Below are 26787 nucleotides of genomic sequence, written 5' to 3'. Positions count from 1 at the left end.
GTTAAAAGCACCGCCTGCTTGTCTAAAGGTCCTGAGTTCAATTCCCAGCAACCACATGGTGGCTCACAACCATCTGTAATGAGATCTGGTGCTCTCTTTTGGCCCAATACACAATAAATAAATAAATCTTTAAAAAAAAAAAAGTATAATGACTATGGAGGGGCAGGAAGCAGGAGACAGAAGGAGGGATTCCTGTAATAGCAAACTCAAACCCCCCTCCCTTTCTTTGCACCTGCTTAAATATACAAAGCAGCTTTTAAAATTTCCTGACCTGGGATTAAAAGTGCTCACTGATCTTGCAGAGGAACTGGGTTCAAGTCCCAGCACCCACATCCTGCTGGGGCTTCCAACCATCTGTAACTGTAATTCCAGGAAATCCAACACCTTCTTCTGACCTCTGTGGGCACCAGACGCACATGTGTGCATATACAGACAAGTAGGTGAACACTCATAAAACAAATCTAAAATCAAACAAATTTCTTGAGCACATATCAAACAAAACGTAAAGAGACTGGTTATCTATCTGAATAAAGAAAAAAGATGGGGGGAAAAAAAGACTAGACAAGACCAAAGTAGATAGAACCTTTCTGGTTCAATCTTTCCTGGTACAAGTGAGAAGCCATGACAGAAGGGAACTGATGTGGGATTCCCCTCTGTATGCTGTGAATACAATTGGTTAATAACTAAAGAAACTGGCTCGGCCTCATAGGGTAGAGTAGAGCTGGGGGGGGGGGGGATGACGGGGGACAAAACTGAATCCTGGGAAAAAGAAGGCAGAGTCAGTGAGACGGCCAGGGACAGACGCCAGAACCTTGCCAGTAAGCCACAATCACATGGTGATACACAGATTAATAGAAATGGGTTAAGATGTATGAGTTAGCCAGAAATACGCTTAGGCTATTGGCCAAACAGTATTGCAAAAATATGGTTACTGTATGATTATTTGGGGGCTGAGCAGCCAGGAACAAACAAGCAGCCTCATACAACAGGGAAGCCAGGCTTCATGGAGGCTCTCGCCTTTAATCCTAGCAAGAGACAGAGGCAGGTGGATATCTGTGAGTTCTAGGCCAGCCTGATCTACATAGAGTTCCAGGACAGCAAGAGCTACAGAGAGACCTTGTCTCAAACAAGGGAAAGAGAAGGGAACAGAATACACTCTCTCTCTGGATCCTCTTCCACTCACTCATGCTCCCATGCCAACCCAAGACCACATGAAGCCCATGTCCTCCAGCCTATGTCCCATCCGCAGTCTCCTGCAGCCTTTTCAAGGAAAGGAGCTAAAAGGTTCCAGGTGAATCCTAGCAGCAATTCTTGTGGAATAACAATCTCTATCCAGCGTAAGCCACAAATGTGACAGGAAATGGAGTTGGTTTTATTGCCAAGGCTGCAATGAGATTAGCTGAGTCTGTCCTCAAGGCAGTCAAATAAATGTTAGCCAATAAAGACCCCACAAATCTTGATATCTGCACACTGCCACTCATTCAATAAATGCTGATCTTGATTCTCCTACATCCCAGGCGCTGTCAGCTTCACACACAGCTGAAGAGATGGAAAACAAAACCAGAAAAGGAAACGTTCACCCAGCACCTTGCACAGTGCTTGGCAACCTTGGAGAACCAGGGCCTTTCAGACTGCGCTCTGACAAAACACCACCTCTCAGGCTAACCAGAGATCACAACCGCAAGTCCCTGTATTTATAAGAGACACTTGAGCTAGTTCCACACCTTCAGCAGGCACTGTGAAAGCAGACAAGAAAATGAAGGCATACAAAGAAAGAGACACTGTAGTAAGAATCAGCACTGGTTCACACACACAAAGAACCGCTGTCCTCTTCAGCAAGAACTGAGTGGGGAACTTTCCCAGATATCAGAAATACACTAGCAAGGGTAGCCTTGGATCCTGACCTCAAGGATAGGACCTGAGCACTGTCCATCACCACTGTCCTGACCAAGTTTAACACCTACCAGCGGTCAGTACTGCTGAAGGCACTCCACACTTATCCCTTCATCCATGAGTCCTGCAAGGTAGACGCTCTCACCACTTCACAGATGGGCAAACAGGCCTGAGGTCATTTGTCCAAAGAGAAAAGACAAAATGAACAGGGTCTATGCCTTTTCTCATCTTGGCAGAAGCTAAAGGCTGGTTAAAGACAAGTATATTTTATAATTCTCATTACAAGTGGATACTGTAATAACCGTAACTTCTAGAGGGAAGAAGGAAAACACATCTAAGGGTATTTAACTAAACACAGGTTTAACGCTAATCAAAATTACCACGTGCTCAAATCCTTATTTCTCCTAAAAATAACTCTTAAGTAAAAATTCACAGATGATCAAAAAGTTAGCACATGAAATACATATTCTAGGCCACCTGCTGCAAAAAGACTTTTGCACAACTCCTAAATACTTTGTAGATTTTTTTTAAAGATGCTTCAATGTTCCCACTTAACATAAAATGTTAGGATAATAGCTAGTTCCTTTCTGTCCAGGTGGCGCCCACTAGCTACATAACTGTAATTGGCAACCACCAACAGTGGCCCCTGCCATTTCACAATGATGATAACCAGTGTCATGACACACATCCAATTCCCGGTCTCCACCCACTCGAACTTGCCACACCAGCTGGAGAAGACAGGTGAACACAAAGCTTTAACATCTGTCATAACACATCGAGCTCACGCTTGGCTAGATTAGTCTTGAGGTTTAGTAATGTACTAATTTTGACAGCCTCCAAATGTTAGCCAAAAATTCTTTTTAACTGCTTTGTAAAGTTCACTAAGCAAATGTTATAAAGTGATTTATCATGTTACTTGATGTAATCAAGAAGGCTAAATAGATTTTTAAAAACAAACACCCACATTTCTAAACACAGCACACAAAAAGATATTATTCACAAACTCTGAGATCCAAGTCATAAGATCAGGTAACAAATAGCATCTATAAATAAATGACAACCAAAAAAGACAGCTAATATTATATATAACATTTATTATATGTAAATATAGTATTTATAACACTTACCAGTATTCTTAGTGTGAGCTACACTAACTCACAACAGCCCTCACAACTGCCATACTTTTGGAGGATGTTATTAACCACTCAACGTTCTCCAAATAAGTCAGACAAAACTTCATGACTAGCCACCAAGAAAGAAACAAATCCTATTTGCTCCCACTGAAAGACAGAAAAGAGTCTCAAAGACTTTCTCACAGAGAAATTACTTTCTGAAAAGAGCATATAAACAAATCTGGAGAAAATGGGTGGGAAGGAGAGAATTAATACAAATGGAAAAAAAAAACAACCATTAACTAAAACTTTGAAGAACTGCATCATCCAAATTCAGGAAGATAGGTCAGTGAGTAAAACTCTTGCTGGGAAACCTGACAACCTAAATGCAATTCCTGGAAACAACAGGAAAGGCCAGACAGATGTGGTCGCGTCTATCTAACATCTCAGCACTCCTACAGCAAGGTGGGAGGCAGAGGAGTTGCCTCAGAGGCCTGCTAGCTTGAATACACAAGAGTGAATCCAATCAGCAACATTAAAGACCCTGCTTCAACAACACGGAAACGAACTAACTCAAACAGTTGTCCTTTTACGTCCACATGCACACCATGGCATACATGCAACTATGCTCACTCATTTGTTTGCTCTATGTCTGACATAAGAAGTTAATAAACTTTTAAAGATTATTTTAATATCAAGTATAGATTCACAGTCATAGGTATGCAATCTGACTAACTATAAAAATGATTAAACTCATTCTTGAAATCCACTAATCATTTAGGCATTGACTGTCAAAAGCTCCAAATCTTACAATCCTTTTATTTACCTGGTTAGAACCTTCCAAAAGTCAGAGCTTGAAATGATTTAAGGTGATCTCTTTACCTCAGGTAAAATGTCAAAAATTCAATTCCAATTCCAGCAGGAAAGCACTCACACACAGACTATATCTACAGAAAAGTTTTGACAATTTTTGTTGTAACAGAAAAAAAATTGGGGGGAGATGGGAAAGATAAGAGTTTCCTTAGCTGGCCTGGAATTTCTACATAGACCAGGCTAGCCCAGAATTCACAGATGCAGATGGAAGTTTCTGTCTCGCACAGCCCCGCAGCCATTCAGTCCCAAAGAAACACACAGAGAATTATATTAATTATAAACTATTTGGCCTATTAGCTCAGGCTTATTTTTAACAAGTTCTTACAACTTAAATTAACCCATAATTCTTATCATGTTTAGCCATGGGGCTTGGTACACCTTTTCTCAGTAAAGCATCCTCACCCTGCTTCCTCTGTGTTGGCTGCCTTTCCTCTTCCCAGAACTCTCTGAGTCTGGTCGCCCCACCAAACGTCCTGCCTGGCACTGGCCAATCAGTGTTTTATTAAACTAATACCAGTGACAAATCCTTACAGTATACAGGAGCATTATTCCACAGCACACAGAGATCTATCTGCCTCCACTTCCCAAGTGCTGAGATTAAAGGTTTGTGCCACAACACCCAGCTATGATATGAAGAACTTAAATTAGTGATAAGATGAGCTAAGTTAACTTCTCCACTTTGTCATATCTAAAATCTTCAATTATTTCTAAACTGCACAATAATCATAAGAGCACCAATGTTTACCACCTTGCCTAGCTGTGGTTTACTGATATTTAAGGTCTTACGGAGTGAACTTCTAGGATGTTATGCGGGCTTGTTTCACGTCAGCTTGACACAAGTTAGAGACATCTGAGAAGAGGAAACCTCAATTGAGAAAATGTTTTCATAAGGCCAGGCTATAAGTAAGCATGTAGGGAATTTTCTTAATTAGTGATTGATGGGATGATGGGTGTTGCTATCCCTGGGCTGGTGGTCCTGAGTTCTCTAAGAAATCAGGCTGAGCAAGTCATAAGGAGCAAACCAATAAGCATCTCTCCTCCATCGCCTCCGAATCAGCTCCTGTCTCCAGGTCCCTGCCCTGTTTGAGTCCCTTTCCTCCTCAATTTGCTTTTTGGTCACGGTGTTTCAGCACAGGAATAGAACCCCTAACTAAGACAAATGCTAACAGGGTTTCTCTGTAGCTTTGGAGCCTGTCCTGGAACTAGCTCTTGTAGACCAGGATGGCCTCGAACTCACAGAGATCTGCCTGCCTCTGCTTCCCGAATGCTGGAATTAAGCCACCACTACCCATCCAGTAACTCTAGCTCTAAAGAAAGGAAGGAAGGAAGGAAGGAAGGAAGGAAGGAAGGAAGGAAGGAAGGAAGGAAGGAAGGAAGGAAGGAAGGAAGGCAGGCAGGCAGGCAGGCAGGCAGGCAGGCAGGCAGGCAGGCAGGAAATCCTCTAAAACCTTTACTTTCCAAATGAATCAACTATTATACTATTGTATCATGTGCCTCATTTTTCCAAGAAGTGGCTAAGACAGTTCTAAAACACTGAGGCCAGTATGGCGGCTCTGGTCTACAGTTTCAGCACTTAGAAAGGCAGGACAACTGCCACAAATGCATTTGAAGACAGCCCAGAGTAAGACCCTTTCTCAAAAATAAAAAGAAAATTACAAAAATTAAATAACCACATGAAATCTAAGAGTATAAAATATAATGGCTTGGTAGCTAACAACTTGTAGCATCAACACAGCATAAAATAAAAACTATAGATTGGATTTAATTTTAGAAAGACATGATTTATTTATATTTTCAGATTGAAAATTGCAATATTTTTAAAAAAACAATTGATTAACTGATTTGTTTTCAAAGACACCTCAATACCATAAAAGATAACAAATACAATGTTATCATAACAAATTTTGTTTGTTTGTTTTCAAGACAGGGTTTCTCTGTGTAGCCATGGCTGTCCTGAAATTCACTCTGTAGATCAGGCTGGCCTCAAACTCACAGAGATCTGCCTGCCTCTGCCTCCCAAGTGCCTGAATTAAATGCATGGGCCACCACCACCTGGCTCATGACAACTTTTTAAATCCTAACTCTAGGCTAAGAATGTAGCTCAGAGGTAGAGCAACTGCCTACCACACACAGTTTGATGACCTGTACTATTTTTTAAAAAGAGAAAATAAACTTTAACAAATTTCAAACCCAATAATAAGGCTATCTCAAAGAAATATTCTATCATGCTATTGAACATCCCATCAACCAACCATATGGACACAAACACACACACACACACCGACACACACATCATACATACAAAACATACAAAAGTGAAAAGAAAACACTCTTCTTCCTGTCTATAGAGGGGGTTCTATGGGTGAGTTATGTTTTTTGTGGAAATACAACTACCCTGAGAAGAAGGACAAACTCCATAGTCTACATGATTTGGCTCCTAACAACTTTAATAACCTCATCCAATGTGATTTCTGGTCCTAATGGCCTTTTTAGAAGACCAATCTCAGTCAGGCATAGTAATATGACTATAATCCCAGCAACTGGGATCAGGAGTTCAAGGCCAGCTTCAGCATCATAGTAAGTTATGAGACCCTGTCTCAAAGAAAGAAAAATATTCATCAGTCTTCCTCCATCTTTATATCTCAGCATAAACATTACTTTCTCCAAGAAGTCCCTTAATTTTCCAACAGAACTCATCACTGTCAGAATTCTGTATGAACTGGTAACTTTTGGTCACTTGCAGAAGCAGAGACCCATGCTGTTCTGCTTACCACTACATTCTCCAGGAGAGTGTCTGGTCCATCAGAGGACTCAACAAAAGTTTTTGAACAAATGAGTTGAATTCCACAGTCCACAAGAATATTTCAATGAGACGTTGAAGTCCCTGGAAGAACCGAGTTAGCAAGGTCACATAGGCTCCTTTTGTGGCAACATAACAAACATGTTATTATGAAAAAAAAAAACTTTCAATTTGTGTCATGGAAGCCTCACCTTAATTCAAGAGTTTAAGTATAGTGCACTCCTAAGACAAAAGTATGTAGGGCTAGCAGAATGACTTAGTGGGGAAAGACACATGCTGCCAAGGCTGACCACTCAAATCCCCAGAAAACACACAGTGGGAAGAAAGAGTCTACTGCCAGCAGTTGTCATGCATGTGTACACACAACACATAAATAAAGTAGGGGGAAATTAAATATTCGTAAAGTATCTCATTCCCAGAATCCTCCACTAAACCAGAAAACCTCAAATAAATTCCAGTTTAGCTGAACTATCTTTAACAACATCAAATCATAAACTAAATACAATACAGTATAGCTCTACACAACAGTCTTGCAGAACAAACTCTGAGCAATATTTTCTCAGCAACAACAGGGATCTACACAATGGAAAACTTACAGATAGCTCCCCCAAGTTCAGCTACATACCAACTTGAGGCTATTGTGTTTTAAAGTTTCATCTTAACTTGCTTTTGATTAAAGTGTCTTTAAGCTTTTTTAAAACAGTCTGCACATTATTTCTTTTCTTTTTTAAGTCTTTACAATTTCATTTATGTACATAATAAATAAATTGATCATTTTCATACCATTACCTTGTTTTGCTGTCCTCCCTCTCATACTGAAACTTTATTTCTGGGCTGTAAAGATGGACCAGTAGTTAAAAAGCACGCTGTGTGAGCCAGGTGTGGTGGTGCACACCTTTGAGCACAGCACTTGGGAAGAAGATCTCTGAGTAGAGACTAGAATGGTCTACACCAGGAGGGCTGGGCTAGAGATGCCGTCTCACACAAACAAGAAACTCTGCTGTGAAAGCTTGAGTTCAGACCCCAAGAACACACATAACACCTGATACAGGAACTTCAATCAGTAATCTAAAGCTCACATTTGAGACAGGAGGTGGAACCAAGTTCTTCAGAAGTCCACCGATCAGGTAGCCTGATATATACAGTGGTGAACAAGAGATTCTGACACAAAATGAAAAGCAAGGACCAATGTTATCTTCTGACCTCCACATTAATACACAGCAAGCACACACTTGCACTCAGACACATATATGTAGCTACAAACAAAGGGAAAAAAAGTTTAAAGACTCATTTGTTTCTTCCCAACAAGCCCCATTCCTACTCTGAGGTCTTTTGTGTGTGGGTGTGAACCATTCACAGCTTAATTTTGGTTACTTGCATGAACATGGGTAGGGCATTATTTACTGGAACACAGGCAACTTTATCAGTGGCCTCACCACTGAAGAAAAATGCTACCCCTCTCCAAACAACCATTAAATAATAGCCCATAATCCATGGAGAAGGGGTGGGGCCCCGCATGTGCCCCTCCCCCACATATAATGGAATGTTGGCAGGCCCAATCTTGTGCAGGTCTTCTGCAGATAACATCTGGCTTTTTGTCCAGAAGACACCATTACAAATTATTTCTAAATGATGTGTAGTCACCACTACTAACAGCAGTGCTTTTGTATGGCTTTGTTAGCACGTGTTTTTAAAGCCTCTGAGAACACGATGATGCCAGGACAGCTCAGTAATGGAGCTCCAGCGCAGGTTGCTTGTGTAAGACACTGGGTTCCATAACCACAAAAAAAGCACAGTGATAGAGTTATTGATAACCCAAGATTACTCCCTATCCTAGTTTGCTTTCTGTTGCTGTGATGAACACCATGAACAGCAACAGGTGGAGGAAAGGGTTTACTTGGCTTACAGGTTCCAGTCCATCAGAGGGAAGTCAGGGCAGCAACCAAAGGCTGGAACTAGGAGGTAGGAACTGAAGCAGAGACCAAGGAGGAACATGCTGGTTTGCTCTTCAAGATTTGCTCAACCTGCTTTCTAATACAACCCAGGATCACCTGTCCAGATGTGGAACTGCCAGCCATGGACTGACCCTCACACATCAATCATTAATCAAGAAAACGTGCCACAGGCTTGCTTACAGGCCAATCTGATGGAGGCATTTTCTCAATCTAGGTTCCCTCTTCTCAGATGACTCTAGCTTGTAACAGGTTGACAGAACTAAGCTTCCCGAAGCTGGAAGGTGAGCACTAAAAACCATAGGACACAATAGTCTGGCATGGCAGTACCTGCCTGCCATCCCAGCACTGAGACAGAAAGTCTATGACCAGGCCACATTGGGATACATAGCAAAACTCTGTCTCAAGAAACAAACAAAACAAAGAGCTAAAGAGACAGCATCAGGAAAAGCACTTGCCAGCCTAATAAGCTGAGTTCAATCCAATGCAAAGGTGGAGGGAGAGAAGCAGTTCCACAAAACTGACTTCTGATCTCCATATACATTGTGTAACACAAACCACACGCGCACACACACTAACAAAAATTATAATTAACTGAAAAGAACAGGAGCAAGCTCTTAGCTAAATTATTCTAATTTTCATGTTGGCAGGATATAGCAAGGTAAACATTTTTAAGAGTTATTTTCTTTTATTTACATGTACTGGGGATTCCTGCAGAGGCCAGAAAAAGGACATCAAATCCCCTAGAGCTGGAGTTACAGGTGGTTGTGAGCCATTCTATGTGGGTGCTGGAAACCAAACTTGGATCCTCTCCAAGAACAGCGAGTGCACTTAACCCCTGAGCCATCTCTCCAGTCCTTTATTATTATTTTTTTTTTTGCATTTTGAAGAGTCTTATGCAGTCTAGGATGAACCAGAATTCACTGTGTAGCAAAAGATGGCCCTGATTTCCTGTTCCTTCTGTCTCAACCTCCCAAGTGCTAGGATTACTTAAAAGAATGTGCCACTGTGACCTAGAATTAAAAAAAAAAAAAAAAAAACTTTTTTTAAAGCACTAACTAGCCCAGGAGGTTTCAGTCCTACACAAAGAAAAGCAGCTAAGCTAAGCAAATTTGGGAATGGGAGAAGTGGTCTTCCCCAAGGAAGAGCTGGGTTTGTCCACTGCCAAATGGTTGGCCCTGAACACACACATACAAATAGCATTATATGGACTAGGCAGGTTACATTTAGGAATATACATGTATGTCTATATACATATACGCATGCAATAATAAGTAGTAAAAAAAAAGCCCATGAATTTGAAAGATAGCAGGGAGAGGTATATGGGAGGATTTGAAGAGAAGAAAGGGAAGGAAGAAATATAATCTCATTTTTTAAAAAAAAATACCAAAAACAAACCACTAGCTAGTTCTATCAATTGTAGATGAGGATGAAGGGGCAAAGTATGCAGATGGGTGGATGGATGGATGGATGGACTGAAAATAGCATGAAAGAGAAAACAAAACTCCCTTCCAAAGTCCCCTATCTGTTTCCAATTCATTTTGACTTTTGTTCACAAATCAGGGATAAGTATCAGTCTTTTTGATGCATGCTTACGAAACATTAATAGGATGAGTCAAATGCTTAAAAGCAGTCTCTCTGCCCTCACAATACTCTTCTTTTCTGTTCTTACTATTCTTAATTTCAAACCACTCTGTCAAAAAGTTGCAAGACATGCAACAGCTATGATTCATACCCAGCGACAGACAACCTCTCAGGAACCTGGACCACCCGTGTCATTGTCCCGCCCCTAGGATCTACCCAGAGACAGACAACCTCTCAGGAACCTGGACCACCCGTGTCATTGTCCCGCCCCTAGGATCTACCCAGAGACAGACAACCTCTCAGGAACCTGGACCACCCGTGTCATTGTCCTGCCTCCAAGATCTAGAGAGAAGTACCCCAACAACATGCCAGGCATGTCTCCTGGGGCAAGAGCCTAATTACAAAGATTGTATTTCCTTACTTAACAGGCAATACCTTCCTAGAAAAATACCAAATCTCAATCTTTTCCATGCTCTTTTTAAGATTTTATGCTTTACTAGAATAGTATTCCAGGTACAAGTAACCCTGGATTAAATAAAATCTACATCACTGTGAACTATGTCTTTCATGATGCCCACACAATGAATGAACTTTTACCAGATCTCTTCCCACGACACTGCAGATTCTCAGACAAGACCCTGATCCATCAGGCTGACTCCCAGAAAGATCAATGGCAAACAGGAAGATTAAGAGGAAAAATGTTCATTAAGCAACTGTTACACACTGGAGACTACCACTCTTACTCCTCACAGCCGGGTTTACAAAAACTGAATTTTAGTTCAGAAAACTGAGATTACCACGTAGACTTAACCCAACCCTTTTCCTCCAATACACTCTCCCCACAAAGGGAGAAAGGTGACTGGCAGAGCAAACCCTTCTAGTGTGCCAGCCTTCCTCCCTCTTGTGCATGCCTTCTTGGAAACAGCAAGTCACCCAGGCTTCCTACCAGGCCTTCTTCCAACTCCCAGATTCTTGACTGACCTGGGCCACTCCCTGTCACCCCAAGGTGTTACTGCTGGCCAGCCCCTCCTCTCTCCTGCTCTGCTCCTCCTGCTCACTGTAATCTCCTCCTAACTTTCAAGGTGCTTGCAAGTCAGTAAACCATCCCAACACAGCACAAGGGACATCCTAGGTCAGCCTCGGGGCTCACCTGGCTTCATTTGTTAATGGCTATAATAGAGAAGACATTGGATCCTAAGAAGCCTTGCCTCCCAACCTTCCCCCTCCCTCTCTCCCCTCCCCTCTTTCTCTGGTTTACTGACCTTGGTTACCAGCAAACACACTTTTCTCTTAAATGAGACCCCAAGAGTATACAGGCAGGCAGATAGCAGAAGCAGCAAATTGTGTCTTCTTCACTATTTCTTTGCCAGAAAGAACAATCTGCATTTACTTTCTCAACTTTTAGATCCACAGTTGGTCCAAGGAGCAAAATTACTCATTCATAAGCACATTCAACTATATTGCTATTCATTCAGCTTAATTTTTCTAATGATACAAAAATCTCTAAGTGATACACACCCTTAATTCCAGCATTCAGGAGGCAGAGGCAAGGAGAGCTTTGTGAGTTCTAGGTCAGCCTGATCTATACAGCAAGTTCCAGACCAGTCAGTGCTACATAAAAAAAAAAAAAAAAGAAAAAAAAAAACCTCCAAGTGCCAGGCAGTGGTGGTGCCAGCAGCACTTGGGAGACAGAGGCAGGCGGATCTTTGTGAGTTTGAGGCCAGCCTGATCTACAGTGGGCTCCACAGGGACAGACTCCACAAGAACACAGAAAAACCCGTCTCAAAAAAACAAAAAAAATTAAAAGTTAAAAAAAAAAAACTCCAAGCAAGCACAGAATAGTCGTTCAGTGCTTTCTACCTTAAAACACCTTCTAGAAAATTAAAATAATAATTAAAAACACCTTTTATAATTCTGTTTGGCGTTAAAAGGAATAAAACTTAGGAAAGACAAACAAAAAAGGAAACCTCTAGTCATGAGATCGCCCTGTACAGAGATGGATTATATGACAAACTTTCCTCCCTGGCAAAATGCACAGAGAGCAGGAGCGGCTCCTAGCCTTTGGAGAACTACTCTGGAAATCTGGAAAAAAAGCTCTAAACTTTGCCCAGACAAAAATGGGAGTCTGTAAAGAACCAAAAATACTGGAATTTTGAGAGGATCAAGGACCTTCTCCAACACCAGTAAGAAGTCCTTCCCAATTAGAGCTACCTGAGACATGTGATACTGCTTATACTGAAAAAATTCTTAATCAGACTTTGTTTTAACCACAAAAAGTTCAATAAGACAATTTTTAAAATGTTTTCTCATTGGACTCCTCCTGCCTTCCTGTCTCAAGGCAAAATGCTACAAAACTACTGTGGCTTAAAACCCAAAGCAAAGATTCTGTCTAAAATAAAGCTATGCCCCTGCCAAATGGGTGCTGGTAGATGGGTCAGAGACAGGAGGTGCAAAGCGTAAGTGTTGGTAAACACCCAGGTGTGTTATTCTGCAAGCATCCCCTTCCTAAAGGTCTATGCTTGTGTACTTATTTGTCTATAGATTTGCCTGACAGCCCAAATACAAAGAAAATTCTCAAGTTATATTTACTGATTAAAGTAAGTAATTACCAAGGTAAGTTAAGCTTAAGAGCCTGTCCCAGTAGACAACTACTAAAATTCATTTACCCAATGACAATTTTGCCTTCTAACTGTCCACTAACGACCCACTCCAGGTGCTTATCCAAAACTGAAGCTGCATGCATAACAATGTGGAGATTATTCCGTAAGAATCAGTTCTCCGTTCTGCTCTTAATCCTAATTCTCACAGCTCTGCATGCTCCATTTGTCCTTCCTTCAATGGAAATAATTCATGCAATGTATTAAAGGAATAAATGTCAACTGAAAAACACGCATAAACATTTCCCATTGCGCAGTTTTTCTGATAATTACAACCATTAACTTTCTGAATTCCTACAGTGCGTCCAGCACTGAACCAAATACATTTAATCTGACTCTATTAAGTAGGTTCTAATACTCCCCCAATTCCAAAGAGGAAAAGACAAGGTAGAAGAGTCAAATACCAGCAAGGAGTAGGCCGGGAATTCAATCCAAGTGCACGGCACCCATGTCTACATTCTCACTGAGGAAGGCCTCCTACTCACCCAAAAGCTCACAACTTACATTTTTCAATGAAGATTTTCACTACCTGCTTAGGTATACTGTAATACGCAAATAAGATCCCATTGTTTGAAGGAGAAAAATCAAACACATGGTGCACATACATACATGTAGGCAAAACACTTATACACATAAAGCAAAATAAATCTTTTTTAAAATTTTAAATGGTTTCAGCTGGGCGAAGATGGCACACGCCTTTAATCCCAGCACTCAGGAGGCAGAGGCAGGCTGATCTCTGTGAGTTCAAGGCCAGTCTCTACAGAGGACCAGAACCAGGACAGCTAGGGCTGTTAAACAGAGAAACTTTGTTTCAAAAAACCAAAAAAACAAAAAAACAAAAAAAACCTTAAAAGACTTCATCAAAGAGGTTCATAAAGTGGTACCAAGAATAAAATAAATTTTGTATTAAATCTTAGTTTTATTAAAAATAGCTTAGTTTTCTTACTTCACTACTTAGGAAGAAAAAGCAAGCATCAATCTTACTATTATTGGGTAGGCAAATATCAACCTACCCAGCAACTAACAATGTTCACATCACTAAGAAATATGTATTGAATGCCAACTATGTATAAGTCTCTAACAGCCACTGACAGGGCAGAAACAAGGTTTCTACACAAAAAAATTATTTTAATCATGAAAGAAGACAGACAACAAATCAACCAAGAACAATTTTCAGAAATTTATAAGAAATAATAGGAAAGTGGAGATGGTGGCTCACAGCAGCAACCCCAACACTCAGGATAAGGTCACAAGTTCAAGGTCAGCCAAAGCTCTGTGAGACAGTCAAGAACCACACAATCCCCCAGCACTTGAGAGGTGTCAATAAGGAATTCAAGGCCATCTGCAGCTACCTGGGAAGTTTGAAGCCAGCCTGAGCTAAGGAGAACCTGTCTCCACAGAAATGGGGTGGGGAGGGAGGTGACAAAAGGGCAGCAGACACTTCAAAGAGGACCCATCTGAGGGAAGCTTGAAGAAAGATAAGCAGTCAAGGAAGAAAGTTCTCCATGTAAACCAGTCGGCTCAATCACTGGGCACTGCAGTATTTAGATAGCCTGTCTTGGTTACATCCTAGGAAGACCCATGCAATAATTCTTTTTTATAGCTTCAAATGTTTTACACATAAACATGCACATCAACTAACACAATACCCACACTAACTCTCAACACTTCATTCTAAGTCAAGGCATTTGTCTAGTGAGAGGGAGCAAGAACTGAAGCACTGAGTCTCTGAGAATCTGGTAAAAGCAACAAATTCTTTCTTTCAAAAGAAAGGTCTGTGATTCTAGGGAGTTCTTGAAACTGCACAGTGAACAGGTCCCAACTAGATGGAAACCCATGAACCTCCTCCAGGAAAGAACTGAGACTGAAAATCCATAACCTAACACTCTAAAATTCAAACCACTACAAAATCCACAAATTTGAGGGCACAAACATGATGTCACAAATGGAAAATTCCACCTGACCTTATTCAACATTTGAGTTGCAGTCAAAACATATATGCTCTATATAATACTATAATAATATATAGTATTATCTAAGATTACTCATGTGCGATGTTTATAAGTCATTAATGAAACAACAGGGATTCATGCTTAGACACAGGTCTCAGCTCTAAGACATTTCACATACAGATGACCCTTGAATAACCCAGACTTAAGCACTTTATATGTGAAATGTTTTTATGGTATGGGGAGAAAAATTTGTAACATTTTAAAAATAGGCAAACAAAATTCATAGCCCAGAAATACCAAGACCTAAGGGAAAATGTCATGAGCACATTACATAATACAGCATTATCTACTTTATCACTTATTACCATAAAATATACATAAACCTTATAAAAAGTCAATATTTATCAAAATTTAGAAAGAGAAACACAGATTGTACATGATGCCACTCACAACTAGAGAAATGTAAGGGCACATAAAAATAAAATATTTAAATCAGATGTAGTAGTGCATGCCCATAATCCCAATACTGAAGAAGCTGAAAGGGATCGATCACAAGTTCAAGACCAGCCAGAATAAAAAAAATAAAAGTTGGAATAGTACGACCCAGTAACTTAAGGAGAGAGAGAAAAGAAAGCCCATTATTAAATCCTAACTACATAAAATTAGCCCCAGTCCATACTGCATTACTATAATTTCATACCCACTTCCTACTGTGCCTGCTGAGAACTCCAGACCTGACGGTATCTGCTTAAAGCTATGTAGCACCTCCAGTGAGTAGTCTGTCTCTCTGGTTAATTACAGCACGTAGTTAGCTATGGTCTCCTATGCTTCTCGTGTCCTTTTTACAGTATTTAACCCATACAACACATAAAAATGTGCTACTCAACTCTATGGTTAACAGCAGGCTAGCAGTATAACTCTGGAGAAATCAAAGTGTTCCATGAGAAACAAGGGTAGACCTGAGAGTCCTGAACAACCTTACCACAGCCACTTCTCAGAGCCAGCCATCGACATCACTGTGAGCAACAGGACCAAAACCTAGCAGCCACCAGCCCCAGGCCTCAGCAATACTCACAAGGAGCATGACACCACAGACAGCAGCACAAGGAGCACCTGCTATCAGGGTCAAAAAGGTTTCAGGACTTAAAAAAAACTTTTAAGGATATGTAGCATTCATCAACAGAATGAAGGTAAGGTTTCTTTTGAGCTTTTGATACATGTATACCAGGCTTCAGTCTACAAGAATAACTCCAGAAAATAGCAGGGACGTACAAAAGAGAGAGTTTCATGTCACTGAGGGAGAATAGGGTATCCATGCTGCCAACCTTACAGGCCCTCCAACACTTGCAGCACAAGCCACTAAAGAATCTATCCATGCACACACAGGGTTCCACCTACTAGAGTGGTGAAAGTGCGAGCAAAGAGTGAGGAAGCCTCCAAAGGCCAAGTCCCTGCCAAGAGAGGAGAATCTCACCTTACCATGGCAGAGACACCCTCCATGGCTCTCTAGCACGGGATCCCAGCCCTCCTGTGTAAGGAGAATTGATGGAGGACACTGACAATCAGGGTGCAGGAAAACAAGAGAGCTCAGAGAGTCAGAATATGCACAGGAGCTACGGTCTACAATCCTGCAGGGCCTTCTATGCCGAAGACATCCTGGAGAAGGTAGCAATGAAAAAGATAAGGAAAATCAAGATGAAACCCCCAAGTCAGCAGCTGCTCAACAACCATACATCACTGCTATGGGTCAATGATCTTGTACCCTGTAAAGATTTGTCTGTTGTATTAGTGTAATAAAATGCTGATTGGCCAGTAGTCAGGCAGGGAGAAGTATAGGCAGGGCAACCAGGCAAAAAACAGAGGTGGAGCAACAAGAACAGGAGAATTCTGGGAAGAAGGAAGGTTCAGTCTGCAGTTGTCTGCAAAGGTTCAGATTCAGTCTGCGGTTGTCACAAAGGAAGCCAGAGGAATCAAGATGAGAACGCCTCACTGATAAAAGATACCAAGCCACGTGGCTAACATAGACAAGAATAATGGGCTAATTTAAGATGTAAGAATTAATTAATAAGAAGCCTGAGCTAATAAGCCGGTTTATGATTAATGTAGGCTTCTGTGTGTTTCTTTGGGGCTGAACAGATGTGGGACCAGGCGAAACAAAAATCTCTGTCAACACATCACAACTTCCAATTACCAATGAAGACACTCTGATAACCTTAAACTACCAATGGCAAACAGACAACACACCAGCTGAGAATATGCCCACCTGGGAGGCTGAGAAGGGCAAGGCTGAATGTTGGATCACCACCTCTACCATCTGGTCATCCAGCAAGAAAAACAAACATGAAATTCCAGTAATTAGAAATGAACAAAAGCACAGAGGTTAATGTATCAGTGCTTGCGTTGTGGAGATTGATCAGACAAGAACTATCTGCACTAACTACAGTGAAAAAGGTTTTGGTTATTTTCATCTAAACAAGTCTCTTTTCAGTAGTAACTTTTCTGAAGTCTGGTTTTTCCTCAAAGCACTTTCAAAGGTTTCACATTGTTTCCTATCTGACCAAGTTGAGATCTTAAGTTTTTGGGGGTTTGGTTGGTTTTTTTAATTTATATGTATGAGTGTTTCACTTGCATGTGTATATTAATTTATATGTATGAGTGTTTCACTTGCATGTGTATATTAATTTATATGTATGAGTGTTTCACTTGCATGTGTATATTAATTTATATGTATGAGTGTTTCACTTGCATGTGTATATTAATTTATATGTATGAGTGTTTCACTTGCATGTGTATATTAATTTATATGTATGAGTGTTTCACTTGCATGTGTATATGTGCACTATGTGCATTTCTAGTGCCCAGAGAGGTTAGAAGAAGGTTTTAAGTACCCTAGAATGTCTCCAATTCAAGTTCTTTCAGTTTAGCTTGCTTTTTAAGCCAGAGTTTCTCTGTGTAGACTAGTCTGGCCTCAAGCTCAGAGATCTGCCTGCCTCTGCTTCCAAAGCACTAGGATTAAAGATGTGTGACACCATGTCTAGCTAAGAAAGTTTACAACTAGATTTTTCTAAAACTAAACTTCAAATGTTTTTTACTCCAATTTTTCAGCTGCAAGGGAAGCAGGAGGCAATACTTCTAATCACTGCTTTCTTCAGGGGATAACTAGATACAAACATTCCAAAATCCAGAATCTCAAGCATAGACTATTTAGCCTGTGCTTATCAGACACCACAGAAATGTACGACCCAAACTAGCACTCTACTTTTAAGCTCCAAGTTCTGAACACTTATTTTTTTCCACTTCTCTGTATGATAAATCTCTATGCCACAAAGTAAATAATTAGGATATATTTTTAAAAAAAAATGTTCCCAGGGCTGGAGAGACAGTGGTTAAGATAAGAGTCTTTTTGCTCTTGCAGAGGACCTGAGTTCATGTCCCAGTACTCACACTGAGTATCCTGTCTCAAACTCCAGCTCCAGGAGTCTAACACCCTCCTCCAGCCTCTGACACTTGTGCACACACACTCACAGACACACGCGCATGCATAGAACTAAAAATAAATCTAAAAAAATTATAAGAGTAAAATACTCTTACCTAAAAGCAAATAAACTGTTAAAATCTTTAACACTTGAAAATACAGTTTGGCACTTGATTTTAAGCAAAATCTTTATCATTTCTTCCCTGAAAGAAAAATACTACTATGCTCCCTCCAGTGATTATAAATATTCCTTTAGCTCAAAGCAGAATTCAGTTATTTTTTTATATATACACAAATGTAAATACCTAAAGAATACATGCAATTGATGATACAAACATCAATGATTCTGTTTGTTTTATATCAGATATCTGTTTGGGAACCTGAAGGTATTACAAAATTCTTTCACCTAAAAACAGATAAGAGGGAGACAAGACGGCTGAGCAGGTAAAGGTGCTTGCTGTCAAGCCTGATGACCTATGCAACCCTGTGGGGGAAGGAGAGAACCAACCCCCACAAACTGTCCTGACCTGCACACATACTCCATGGTACACACATGCTCATACACATATAAAACATATGCATGAGCACATAAAACAGAATCTTTAAAAAAAAAAAAAAGACTTGCTCTTAATAATATGGCAAGATGCCAGTAACAGGAGAAAAGTCCAAAGACATCCAATATATTGAAAACATTCACAAACTAAATTTTTTGGCTTGAAAGAAGTTTAAAATTGCAAAACTGCTGGGCGGTAGTAGCACACGCCTTTAATCCCAGCACTTGGAAGGCAGAGGCAGGCGGATCTCTGTGAGTTAGAGGCCAGCCTGGTCTACAAGAGCTAGCTCCAGTACAGGCTCCAAAGCTACAGAGAAACTCTCGGGAAAAAAAATGCAAAACTAAGTTCATTTCAGCATTTTGAGAAACTCGATTTCAAGTTTTTGCAAAGAAAACATCTTAGGACTGGCATATTGCTCACACACTGTCTTCTTAAATTCCAACTCAGATAACAGTGGCCCTCACTAACATGGCACGGCCCAGAGCTGTGCCATCCTCACATTATACGCCAGGAGAGAAGGCTTATAAGGAGCTCCTTGTGCGAGATAACATGACTGGTGGACAAGCCAACACTTGCGGGCCAGCACAGCTTCTCCTGCACAGGACTGTGTACAATGTACAAGTGCATTGGAAACACTAAAATATCAGATGCAAACCCTATGAAAAACTGTTCTTTTCACAAATATATCTGAACAAACCTGCAATTATACTCCACATCCTACTCTACACTCCACAAGGTAGATGTAGAAGATAAAAGAATCCAGTCATTACAAAGGCACAAAACTAGATCTTGATGGTAATTCTGAAGTTCTTACAAACTGTTACTCTAAACATAAAAATCGAAGCTTCATTTTTGGGACTGAAGTCTAAGTGGTTTTAGGGGCTAGAGAGATGGCTCAGTGAGTAAGTCACTTGCAGGATTACAGCACCCACATAAAAGCCAGGCAAGCATGTGGCCCATACCAGCTCCCAGGAAGCAGACTGGGATCCCTGAAAAAAGCTAGACAGTCAAATCAGGGAGCTCTGGACTCAAGATATAAAGAAGAGAGTCATCTAACCTACACACACTCCCAGACACACAGAGACACTTGTAGGTACTCATGCACAGAAATAAAGTCTTTTTAGGGGCTGGAGAGATTGTTCAGCACTTAAGGGAATGGCTCTTCCAAAGGACCAGAGTTCTATTCTCCGCACCCACATGGTAGCTCACAACCATCTATAATTCCAGTCCAAGAGGATCCAACGCCTTCTTCCGGCTTCTATGGGCACTGCACACACATGGTCCACAGACAACACTGCAGGCCAAAACACCCACACACATAAATAAATAAAAAAGGAAAGGAAGCTGGGAGACAGCTCAGTGACACAGAACTTGCCCGGCACACATAAGGCCCTGGGTTCTCTCCCAGTACCACAAAATTTAAGAGGCATTTTCATTAGAAAAGAATTTTACCACAAAGAGACAAAGAATTCTTTTGGTTGAATGGTGCCTCCAGTCACCATCGTTCTTGAATGTCTGAAGTATCTACAAAATAATCTAAAAAACAACTATGGAGACAGAAATAATGACACCACCTTCATTATAATCCCATCTTCAAAGAGGTAGAGTTTTTCAAAACTCTTTCACTCAACTCTAAACTTGTACAATCGTCTAAGAGGAAGAAATAAGGAAATAAAGGCGTGAAAAGGACAGGGTGAGGGGCAAGAACCACAAAGCAGAGCTACCTCTGCTCCCTATTTGACTAAGCGCTGAGTTCGCCCACCGGGATAACTGTCAAGGGCTCTCTGAACTGGAGCAGGTCCAAAGAGCATCCACAGCGCTGTGGGGAGGCTTCAGTGCTTCTCTAGTTTCTTTGAAGCAAGGTCTCACTGTGAAGGCCAGGCTACCCTTAAACTCACAGTGCTGCTGTCACAGCCATGTGCTACCAGTGATGTCGTTCAAATCTTGACTTTAATATAGATAAGCAGGGGCTGGAGAGATGGCTCAGAGGTTAAGAGCACTGACTGCTTTTCCAGAGGTCCCGAGTTCAATTCCCAGCAACCACATGGTGGCTCACAACCATCTGTAATGAGGTCTGGTGCCCTCTTCTGGCTTGCAGGCATACACACAGACAGAATATTGTATACATAATAAACAAATATTTAAAAATATATAGAGAAATAAGCAGATAAACATAAACACACACAGAGAGATAAATACATAAGCACTGAACTTCTACGGGAGTTTCCTTATCAGTAAGATGGGTCCTTATGGTTCCAAAAACACTTTTGATAACAAAATAGAGAAAATTCAAAAATGTGTATGTGTAAAGGTCAGCATATCATTTTCATAGAGATAATGAGCACAGGACCACTTACGACTGTTGCTTTGTACAAAAAAATAACACCAAGGACACAACTATAACAAAAGATGCAAAACAGAAACTTTCTCTTCATTTTCTGTTACAATTTTCCAAGTAGTCAGACCTCCCACATGGTACACACTCGAATATTCATTCAGGCAAAACACTAACACATATGATCAAAAATACATCTTAAAAACAAAAAAGAATATTAACAAAATCTGATCACAGTGCATATTGTATTCACACAAGCCTGAGTTAGTTAGGGAAATGCTATAGAAAATTAAGTCCATATCGATTCTTTAGCATTTATGTACAGTTAGTTCACTTGGGTTTATTCTGGGTTTTCCTAAAATAATGCCATAAAAAAAATCCTAGAAAGGAAATTCTTCCTGTATGTTCTTTCTAGTCTGTAAATTACTTCCCACAAATTGGTAAGAACATAAGGCAAAAAAAATCAGGCGATCTGCTGTGAGTAGAGCAGGCATCAGTTCAGCACCTCACAGTTCCTGCAAAGCCCAAGAACACACACTCCTCAATTCTGCACTTCCTCTACTCCCGCTGCTCTTTCCCAGAGACACAGAGGCCTACACAGGAAACCCTTGCTAGACCCTGACCCCACATTGTGTTAACAAGACTCACGTTAACAGCTAAGATGACTGAAGAAATAAGGAACAGTATTGCTGCATGCACATATACACTGAAATACTGCTCAGCCTGAGAAAAGAGCAAATCACTGGAAGATGCTACAACATGCATGAACCAATATCATGCTAAGTGAAATAAACCACGCACAAAAGGGCAAATACTGACCCTCACAGAGGCACAGAGAGGAACGGAAGTTGTGAGGGGCTGACAGGGGAAAACGGTACAGAGAACATGAAAAAGTGGTAGGTGGATGGTTGTGATACACACACAATGGAAATGTATTTCCTGCCACTGAACTGAAACTTTAAAAATGGTTAATGAGCTGGGCCTGGTAGTGCACACTTTTAATCCCAAGGGTGATTAATGGAACACCTATGTCTATTTTAATTGGGCGTGCTCAAAAAGGGAGGGAGCGAGAATAAAATAAAACATGTGTCAATATTTTTCTCATACATGCCTCTTACATGCAAATGCAAACCGGGCAGTGGTGGTGAACCTTTAATCTGGTGGGGGCGGGGATAGAGAGAGGCAGATCTTTGTGAGTTCGAGGCCAACCTGGTCTACAAGAGCTAGTTCCAGGACAGGCTCCAAAGCTACATAGAAACCCTGTGCTGAAAACCATAAATAAATAAATAAATAAATAAAATTTTAGGTGAGTGTTATTACCTATAATATCTACTTCCTGGATCTTTAAAATTCAATATTTACTACCTCTTTTAATGGGGTCTACTTTCCACCAAGACAGTGTAATTAACAGATGTCAATACGTAAATCAAGAATTTAAAAACATAGATGGGACCAATGAGACAGTTGAGCAGATAAAGGTGCTTGATACCAGATGGAACCACTTGAGTTCAATCCCTAAAACCCACATGGTGGAAAGAGAGAATCAACTCCCACAAACTGTCCTGTGACCTCCACGTGTGCATAATATGCAAACACACACACACACACACAATGTTGGGAGGAAAAATAACAGCAGACATTTCTGCCATTTCGTTTTCCAGCGTATCAACTGGGGAAATTCACCTACAGCATGATAAGTCTCTTTGGATGAGCCCTTTAAAAAGGAAAAGCAGGTAGCCTTAATCCCATCCCAGGAACTGTGGGTCTGAAACCCGTTAACCCTCCAAGCTACACGCCTGAGGTTAGCAGATAGGAATCGCTCTGCAGACACTGACCAAGCAGGAGAGTGTGGAGCTGTCACCTGCTCAGGGGCCTTACCTTTCAGCAGCGGCAGAGGTGTGAGCTCAATGGGCTTGCCTTGAGATCTAAACTGTGAGGAGCTCTGCGACCTCTTCTGTCTGGCTTTTCTGACGGACTTCCGAGAAAATCCGTCTACTTTATCCACTGATGGAGGAGTAGTTGGTGCTGAGGACATATCCCTACTGAAGAGAGAGAACTGACGTGAACATGGTCCCAAGGTCAGAGTATTCGTGTTGTACATGTTCTAAAATTCCCATATACAATATTCATGAAAATGAGAATATGTACCAAAAAAAAAATCAATTAAGAAAAGTCTTGTCAAGGAGAAAAATATAAAAAGTAGCATGGCTGCCATTAAACAAAATCAGAGCTCTAACGCATCACTGCTCTATTCTAGTCATTAAGAAGACGTTAGCCGGACTCCAAGTGTCTGTATTGTCTGCACAGCTCTTCCCATCTTGGGATTCCTGAAGTAATTTTGAAGCTATTCGGAAGCTGGAAAAACGTCCACTGAAACATTTTCCCAACATTATTATGAATGGGCTAAAACCCTTTCTGCATTTCAAGAATCTACACAAATGAAGCAAGGTATGTAGCCAATAATCCCAACACCCAAAAGATTAAGGCAGGAAGGGTTATGAGTTCAAGACCAGCCTAGGCTACACATAGCAAGTTTGAGGCCAACCTGGGACACACAGTGTGAGAGATTTTCTCTTCAAAAAAAAGGAAGAAAGAAAAGAAAAAGAGAAAAAAACTCTGACAGTATCTGACAGCAAGGTGGAATGCACAATTACTGACTCTGCCTAAACAGGACTTTCAGTACAGTGTGCTGTGATTGCTATTATGAGCTACCACACTGCAAATGAGGACACACTACTTGAAAGAGAACACACAAGAGGCGTAATTAAAATTATTTCAAAGAAGTTTTTTTTAATGAATCCATCTTAAGTTATTCAAGTTTAATAAACAAAACTATGATAAAACCTAGCACCAAGTTGAACTGAAAACATAACTTCGCAGCCCTCCAAGATGAAGCTGAGCTTAAGTTAAATATTGTTCAGTTCCATCAAACCGAAGGAACTCCCAGAACAGCTTTCTGCAATCTTTTCGAATCTTCTGAAAGTATTCAAAAGGATAGATGCTAAAAGTCCCAAGCATTAAGCTCAGCCTCATCCACCAAACTAAACAGATGTCATCATCCAGGTGGCACTGAGGCTCCATGAAAGATTGATGGCCGACGGGATAGACAGAACGCATACACTCAAGTGCTAAAACGCAATCACTCAGCTGTCACACCAACACCTAAGACAAGTGCCTTTCTAACTTCCCAAAGAGTAAGATCGTTGTCTCCCCAATTTGTAAGGCCAAACAGTCATGTGGATTACCTGGATCCAATAAAAACAACATAAACCTAGGGGGGAGGGGTGCAATATTAAGGTTTCGTTTGGAATTTTGAAGACTTCTTGGCTTTTTTCATTAGAAAGTTATTTTGCTTTGTTATCTATTTTGCTATCTAATTTGACCTTAAATGTAACGTGACAGGTAAAAAAAAAAAAAAGGAACTGTAAATTATAAATACTGCCGAAAAATGTCAGATTACTTTCAAATATAATGATCACCATCAGCAAGAAGTCCCACATCACACTGCTACAGTTGTAAATTTAGGGGCGTGTATTGCGATCTCGCATGTGATTATTTAGATTTCATTCTAATCCCAGGAACACAGGATTTCTGCAAACCTCGTTCTTCCATCATCCATCCTGTCTCTCTCTTCCCTTATCTTTAACAATGGTAGCTTTCTTTTTAATCGTTTGCCTCTTATGCACGCAGCTCAGAATAAATGTCAAGGATCTCCACAACTCCAAAGCATTGCAGAACTGATGATAACGGGGGGAAGGAAACAGGTTTCACCTGGGCCACTGCGCCCTCAGCTTTAGCATTCTCTAAACAGCAGGCACAGCAGGCAACCGGGGCTTTTCCAAGGGGAAGGAAGGGATCAGGGAAGTGGCCTGTTTGTCTGTAGGTATGTTCACGTAAACCCCAAGCCCTGGAGAAGCTGCGCGGCCACAGAATCTTCCTCGCTGCTCCCCCCCGCCCCCGCCAGTGGATAAAGGGAGGAGGGCAAGAAAACGCCTCAGAAGCGGCGGGGAAAGGAGCAGGGAAGGCAGAGTGGAAGAGAGGTGGTGGCCTCCGAAGCCTCTGCAGGTAGATCAGACAAGTGGGCCGGGCGCTTGCTCCCGCGCACCCCACCCCGCCGCACCCCTCGGCCGCCCGGGCCTGGCCTTCCCGAACCCGCCGCTCCGCAGGCTCCCCGAGAGGCAAGCCACGGGACCGGGAGCTGAAGTTACCTTGAAGCTCCTGGGGAAGAATCGAAGATGATCTGTGGCTGCACCGGGAGGGCGGGAGGCAAGGGGCCGCGGCGGGGGCGGGCGGGGGCCCGGGACGCACAGGGGGAGGTCCGGGCAGCGGCGGAGAGCCCCGGGCTACGGCAGTCCGGGACGACGTCCCTCCGGTTCCGCGGTGGCGGCGGTGCTTCTAGGCCTCTCGACTGGCCCCAAACCTCAGCGCTCCGGCAGTGGCAGCGGCGGCCTCACGAGCCTCCCCCGCGGGCCCGTCCCATCAAATCGGCACCGACCCGGTTGCGGCTCGGCCGGCGGCTCTTCGTTCACATTCCCGGCGGGCGGCGCCTCTGCTCGTTGCACCGGACCCGGCGGCGGCGGCGGCGGCGACGCGGGGAGGGGGAGGAGGGAGGAAGCCTGGATCTGCAGCGGCAGCGAGCGCGGGAGTCGGGAGGAGGAAGCTGGAGCCGCCGGAGCCGCCGCTGCCAGAGCCGCCGTTCGCTACCCGCGCAGGGTCCCCGTCAGTGCCCCTTTCTCTCTCCTATTGTCAATATCACCGGGCGGCTGAGTCCATGGCACACGCGCAACCGAACCTCCTGGCTGGCAGAGCCCGCCTCCGACGCCCGCCCACTGGAGACTTCAAACGGGAAGCGAGACCTCATTGGTCCGCGAGCGCCTTCACTCCCCAGCCAGCATGTTCGGCTGAGATCTGATCGGGGATTGGCGGCGCGGGGAGGGGCGGAGAAACAGGAGGGGTGTGAAGAGACGAGGCCCTCGATTGGGCGAGGCGCCGGGGACCCGGATGCAGCCGCGAGCTCGAGCGGCTCGGCCGCCGCTTCCGCCAGGGCGTCTGAACTGGGCAACTGCGGCGTATGCTGGGCCTGAGAGGAGCGCCACGGGCGCGTCCCGAAGCTGGAGCTTCCACACGGCGGGACCCTGTGGACGGCGAGCGTCTTCACTGGGGGTTCCTAGGGCCCCAGTGCGGCAGCCCCGGTGCCTCACGGTTCAGCCCGCAGAACCCCACTCGGCACGGACCCCGCGCTCCCCTGTGCCACTCGTGTCGTCGCGGAGCTGGAAGCCGGCCGAAAACACCCCAGTGGCCTGCGCTCATTCGGGGGGAGGCCTGGCCACGGGTCGGTCTCTCACCTGGTCTCTTAGCCACCCCACCCCCCAAAAAAATCCGTTCTGATTATCAGCTCCTTGATTCTCCTGCCGTTCTCGGTAGAGGCCAGCGCTCCGGTTGCTTCTGCAGATGGGAGCGCTGTCACCAGACTGCAGCCTCGCATTCAGATTACCCGCATTCGCTGTTTCTGGGCTCCGAAATACCCAGCCCCCAACTTGACAGATTTTAATTGACAGTTTGAGCCTTGAGTTTATAGAGATGACTTACCTCTATCTAGA

The 26787-nt window shown here is 42.5% G+C and overlaps 1 protein-coding gene across 2 annotated transcripts in view; it reads right to left on the bottom strand.

Moving 5' to 3' along the window:
- The window catches only part of Ppp2r5e (protein phosphatase 2 regulatory subunit B'epsilon), a 141698-nt gene extending 116171 nt beyond the window's left edge, over positions 1-25527 (bottom strand). Inside the window, exons 1-2 of one of the 2 annotated variants that reach the window (XM_075948748.1) lie at positions 25396-25527; positions 23066-23229 (exon numbers count right to left, since the gene is read on the bottom strand). In XM_075948748.1, coding sequence (XP_075804863.1) covers positions 23066-23222 — 157 coding nt within the window. In that variant the 5' untranslated portion in view covers positions 23223-23229; positions 25396-25527. The remainder of the gene's footprint in view (positions 1-23065; positions 23230-25395) is intronic. The other variant, XM_075948747.1, reaches the window with a different exon arrangement.
- Between the last annotated feature and the right edge of the window lie 1260 nt (positions 25528-26787).

Source organism: Microtus pennsylvanicus, chromosome 14, assembly GCF_037038515.1.
Source record: "Microtus pennsylvanicus isolate mMicPen1 chromosome 14, mMicPen1.hap1, whole genome shotgun sequence".
Lineage (NCBI taxonomy): Eukaryota > Metazoa > Chordata > Mammalia > Rodentia > Cricetidae > Microtus > Microtus pennsylvanicus.
This window is presented reverse-complemented; position numbering and strand designations above follow the sequence as displayed.